Below are 5760 nucleotides of genomic sequence, written 5' to 3' on the forward strand. Positions count from 1 at the left end.
GTGATGATGATGATGACGGTGTTCGTGTTGAAGATGAGGCTGATGCTGGTGGTAGTGGTGGTGGTGGTGGTGGTGGTGATGGTGGTGATGATGATGATGATGACGGTGTTCGTGTTGAAGATGAGGCTGATGCTGGTGGTAGTGGTGGTAGTGGTGGTGGTGGTGGTGGTGATGATGATGACGAGGATGATGGTGTTCGTGTTGAAGATGAGGCTGATGCTGGTGGTAGTGGTAGTGGTGGTGGTGGTGATGGTGGTGGTGATGATGATGATGATGATGATGATGACGGTGTTCGTGTTGAAGATGAGGCTGATGCTGGTGGTAGTGGTAGTGGTGGTGGTGGTGGTGATGATGGTGGTGATGGTGACGGTATAGATGATGATGAAGAAGAAGAAGAAGAAGAAAAGTTGGCCCTCGTAAAGAAAAGAGGAATAGAAGATAAATTTTGAAAATGTTGAAAATTTGAAGTAGATTTTAAAAGTAATCGTATGAGTCACCTGGTGTAAACATATACATCTTCGAGGGTTATTGAAAGATATTATTTAGATTCAATCTTCACTTAAATACCGTATGTAATATACATAATACACTCACAGCCATTCATCCATACACAGAGACATATACATGCATGCACTAAATGCTTCCCTTCATGTAACACACTCTCACATATCTCACATCTCAGAAAAGGGCCCACACTCACATTCACATACAGTCACAAAGTATAAAGTGCATCTATACGAAGGCATTACAGATATAGAAAGATATCGTCAAAGAAAGGATATCAACGTAGGTTGATTAAAACTTACAGAGTTGTTAAATTGGAAAGATTTCGGAAGGTTCCTGATTGGATTTTCATAATAAAATTACCGGCAAATTTCCTGAAAAATAACATCGAATTAAGAATATGATTGATCAAATGTGTGACTAAAGAATTGAATGCTAGAAGAGATGGAATGTAGAGTACCATCATGATGAATTTCATGATGAGGCTGTAGATAATTTTGGGCGGTGGGGTTTTGATGATCAGGATGATGTGACAGAGGAGAAGAATTAACTGTGGGTGTACTGCTGATGAGGTAGTGATGCTGATTACAGGGTGATGTTAATTTTGAACATTCTGGAAACGTTGGGGATTCGCTGTCTTTGTGGTGATGATGAATATCATATTAATGATGATGATGATGGCGTTGAAGATGGTGTGTTTAAAAGAAGACGAAGAAGAAAAGCAATAGAATTAGAGGCAGAAGAAGACAACGAAGTAGAAGGAAAGAAGGAAGTAGTAGTAGTAGTAGTAGTAGTAGTAGTAGTAGTAGTAGTAGTAGTAGTAGTAGAAGATGAAGAAGAACGAGAAGAAGAAGAGGAAGGAGAGGGGGAGGATATAGAAGAACAAGCAGGACATTTTTATGCAAACTGTGACAAAAACAACGCATTAGTACACGCGCACTCTCACACTCTGTGAAACACTGACACACAGTCACACACACATGCATTCACTCATACATTTCCCATACTATCATTTTCCAAACTAACTGAATCGTTCACAACTTTGTAATTGGCTGTCATATTCTTGCTCCATCTAGCCAGCAAAGGCTGCATTATTATTATTATTATTGTTGTTATTATTATTATTATTGTTGTTATTATTATTATTATTATTATTCTTTAGTCGTCTTATTTCTATCAGATGCTTTCACTGCTTAACCGAGTGCAGCTCTGTTTGCCTTGGGCTTGTGCTGTGGTTTGTTCTGATGTTCTTATTTTTACGTAGGATGCGTGAAATGCCTAATAGGACTATTTTCAGTATGTTATATATTTTTGTTCGTCCTGGTGTATTTGCCATGTATTTGTCTGAATTTTTTTATGACACATAACACGCCTACGATGATAGGAATTGCTTCTGTTTTTAGACACCACGTTCGGGTTAACTATATATCCGATGTCTTTGTATCTTTGAGAATTTCTCCATTTCTTTTAAAGAAATTTTCTCATCCGTTGGTAGTGATACATCGATTAGAAAGCATTTACTGCTTGATGATCTCTCACAGCTATATCCGCCCTATTGTCCTTAATTTCTCTATCTGTGAAAGGCTCGGCATGCCGCGGGTAAATATGCACTGAGAATGTGGTATCTTAAGATATTCTGCCTAAACGGTAAACTAGTGTAGTCACCGTTTGTCAAACCGGCACTTTTGCAGCTCCTCTCCTTAACTGAACAACAATCCTAGGTCAAGGACGACTGGCATCTATAAAGGGTTAAAGGTGGGAAAAGTACAATGATGCACTCGGAGAGCCTTGGAGGGAGTCAACGAAGTCGAACTGTCCAGTTGTTTCATAGGACCTTTGATCCGGGACGATGGATGACTAGAATTCCTTGGCTTGACAGTGCTACCAAGGAACACTACCGGTTCGAGAACTCTACAAGCCCCGAACTGTTCTCAAAAGAACTTGCCCAAGATGCACACAGAACGAGATAAACGTTCAATGTCATGCATTACAGACCTGTGGAGTTATGTCGAACAGTTGTTGTCGCGTGTTGGATGGATCTGACTATCAGCGGAGTCAATAGTGAAGATCGACACGCCGCCTGCCTTGGCCAGAAAGCGCAGCCAATGTTCCTCTGACTGGTAGCAGTAGCGAAGGAGTTTATGAGTTGGACCAGGTTGCAAGGCCGATTTTTCTCTTCCGCCAATCCCTCATCAACTTTTATAGAATTCTCTTGGAAAGAGGAGGAAGCTGGAGAAAGAAGTGATTCCTGAGGAAATCGACTGATTGTATATTGTGTATATAGTGCGTCAAAGACAGTAAGAAAAAAAGAAAGCATGGAAAGAGATTAAATGTTTAGAATTATATTGTCAATAAGAGAGAAAGAAAAAACTAATGCAACTTACACAGCCATTAAACTGGGAAGATTTTGAAGAGATCCAACTTCTAATTCAGTGATATCATTATTGTACAAATTTCTGTAACAAAAAATAGGGAGCAGTGAAAAAATGCATACAGGTTCGTAATGAAATATAAATTACAATGCCTAAAGATTTGGGAAACATGATGCCGATGATGACGGGGCAGATTTTGTTGATGATGATGATGATGTTGATGGAGGTGGTGGTTGTCGTGGAATTGATTGTGATGTTTCTGATTGTGGTGATGTGATAACTCGGAGGATATGCATGATGCTGTTAGTGTTCACGGGGAGGTTGATGTTGATACTAGTGTTGGTTGAGATGGTGCTGTTAATGATGATGATGATGAGGAGGAGGAGGAGGATGACGATGATGATGATTATGAATGTAATGATGTTCATGATGATGGTGATGATGATTATCGTGGTGGTGTTGGTGTTTATGAGAACGATGTTGATGAGGAAAGTTAAGACAATGATGACTTTGACGATGGTGATGGTGAAGAAATATTTTCAGAGAAATAAAGGAAGTAAATGTTTAAGAGTTGGAAGGTTAGATATATTTATATATGAATAAAGTTGCATTAAAAATGAAATTAATAAGCTTGATGGCGGCATTCAAACTTGATCCGTTTTCCTGACTTTTCCGATGGCAGGCATATGTCGATGAATGGCTGAATGACCAAATGGATGCTTCTCTGCTAGTTCCTCAACAGATAAATAGGGATTTTTTCAGCAAGTTTTCGAGGACGTCCTCGTTGAGCTGTACACATCTTCTAGGACAAGGCTCGTCTTCTAGGCTGTAGTCTCCGACTCGGAATTGCAGTAACTCCCATTGAAACTGATTTACGCTTATTGATCGACACACATATAGTGCATTATTATTCATCGTATTTTCATATGCCTTGTTGCCTTTATTGAACTCATAAAGTAAAATCAGTCTAATATGCTCCTTTGTCACTTCCATTATATATTTCGTTTTTGCCCACGGTGGGCTAAACACAGATGGGCCAAACAATGACAGACAATGGGATTAGGTCTATTACATCGACCCCAGTGCATAACTGGTACTTATTTAATCGACCAAGAAAGGATGAAAGGCAGAATTTGAAATCAGAACGTAACGGCAGACGAAAAAGCGCTAAGCATTTTGCCCGGTGTCCTAAGGATTCTGCTAGATCGCCGCCTAGCGTTGAAAATAAATAAATTTTAATATCGAAATGCACTCTTCGAAAGTTGCACTAAGAATAAGTGTAATATGAATTTACTACCTAGTTTTATAGTACGGTGATGCCGATGTTGGGTATGGCGGTAATGATAAATGTGGTGTTACCAGTAACATAGGTATAAGTTACGATATTTATGGCGATGATGATAATCTTCTTCAGGAGCATAACGATCCCGATGAAGATTTTGATGAGGAAAATGAAGAAGAGTTATATTACGTAGATGTTGACGGTGATGAATGAAGAAGAGGAAGTGGAAGATGTTTTACGTAAGACAAATATTTAAGAAACAAACAAATGAAAGAGCGGGAGGGGGAAGAGAAAGAGGGGAGGAAGAATGTGATGGGGCGGACGATGACAAGGAGGAGGAGAGAAGAAAAAAGATATGTTCAAGTAGCAGAAGTTGCGAAAGAATACAACAGAATTTGATGATGAAGAAGAGAAATAGGACAAAGAACGTGAAGAAAAAGTCAGTGTAGAAGGAAAAAGAGGTGAAGAAGAAGAAGAAAAAGAAAAAAAGAAGAAGAAGAAGAAGGGAGGAAGATGAGAGGAATAAAAAGTACAAGAAGTGGAATATGGCAAAGAAATAGGTGGAGAATCGGAGAATTCAGAATTAAAGACAAGAAAATAAGCAGAAAAATTATGTAGAAGGGGATGATGATGACAAAATATAAATTGCGTCTTTACAAAGACATTACAGATTTTGAAAGATATCGTCAAAGAAATGCTATAAACGTAGATTGATTCAACTTACAGAGTTGTTAAACTGGAAAGATTTCGGAAGGTTCCTGCTTTGATTTTCATAATTGCATTACTGTACAACTTCCTGGAAAATAACATTGAGTTAAGAACATTTGTTGAACAAATTTGTGTCTGAAGAATTGGATGATGGAAGAGATAAAAAGTAGATTAACATGATGATGAACATCATGATGATGTTGTAGATAACGTTGGATTGGATGGGGTCAGTGATGTGTATGAGAAGAAATAATTGTGGGAATGTATATGATGATGTTATGATGTTGATAATGGGGTACTGCTAATTTTGATCATTGTGAAAATGATGAGGATTCGCAGCTTTTGTGGTGATGAAGAATATGATATTGTTGATGTTCGTGGTGATGGTTTCTGTTGGCGATGATTTTGGTGGGGTTTATGATTGTGTATGTGGAAAGAACAAGAAGACGAAGAAGAAAATGAAGAACAACAACAAGGAGGCGGAGAAGAAGAAGAAGAAGAAGAAGAAGAAAAGGAATGGTTACATAAACACAGAATAGTATTGCACATAATGACTGATGGAAAAATTCAGCATTCTTCCGATTGTGGAGAAATTAGTCATACATAAAAACAGACACTGATATTTACACACACACACACACACACACGTACACACACATGTTTACACACACACGCTTCTCAGACATTCAGAGAAATGCACATTCCTGTGGAAAGCGACTGAGTGTATATAGTGTGTCAAGGAAAATGACGGGAAAAAGAAAGCATGGAAAGACATTAAATGTTTAGAATTATATTATCAATAAAAGAGAATCAAAAAAGTAATGCAACTTACAGAGTCTTTAAACTGGGAAGATCTTGAAAAGATCCAACTTCTAATTCACTGATATCATTATA

At 38.3% G+C, this 5760-nt stretch overlaps 1 protein-coding gene across 5 annotated transcripts in view; it reads right to left on the minus strand.

Annotated features, from left to right (window-relative positions):
* Positions 1-5760, minus strand: part of LOC106876183 (leucine-rich repeat-containing protein 15-like) — a 56288-nt gene that overhangs the window by 10906 nt on the left and 39622 nt on the right. For all 5 annotated transcript variants that reach the window (XM_052977922.1, XM_052977924.1, XM_052977920.1 and 2 more), the window contains 3 exons: positions 4883-4954; positions 2889-2960; positions 807-878 (listed from right to left, as the gene is read on the minus strand). In XM_052977922.1, coding sequence (XP_052833882.1) covers positions 807-878; positions 2889-2960; positions 4883-4954 — 216 coding nt within the window. The remainder of the gene's footprint in view (positions 1-806; positions 879-2888; positions 2961-4882; positions 4955-5760) is intronic.

This window comes from Octopus bimaculoides, chromosome 29 (genome assembly GCF_001194135.2).
Source record: "Octopus bimaculoides isolate UCB-OBI-ISO-001 chromosome 29, ASM119413v2, whole genome shotgun sequence".
Taxonomy (NCBI): domain Eukaryota; kingdom Metazoa; phylum Mollusca; class Cephalopoda; order Octopoda; family Octopodidae; genus Octopus; species Octopus bimaculoides.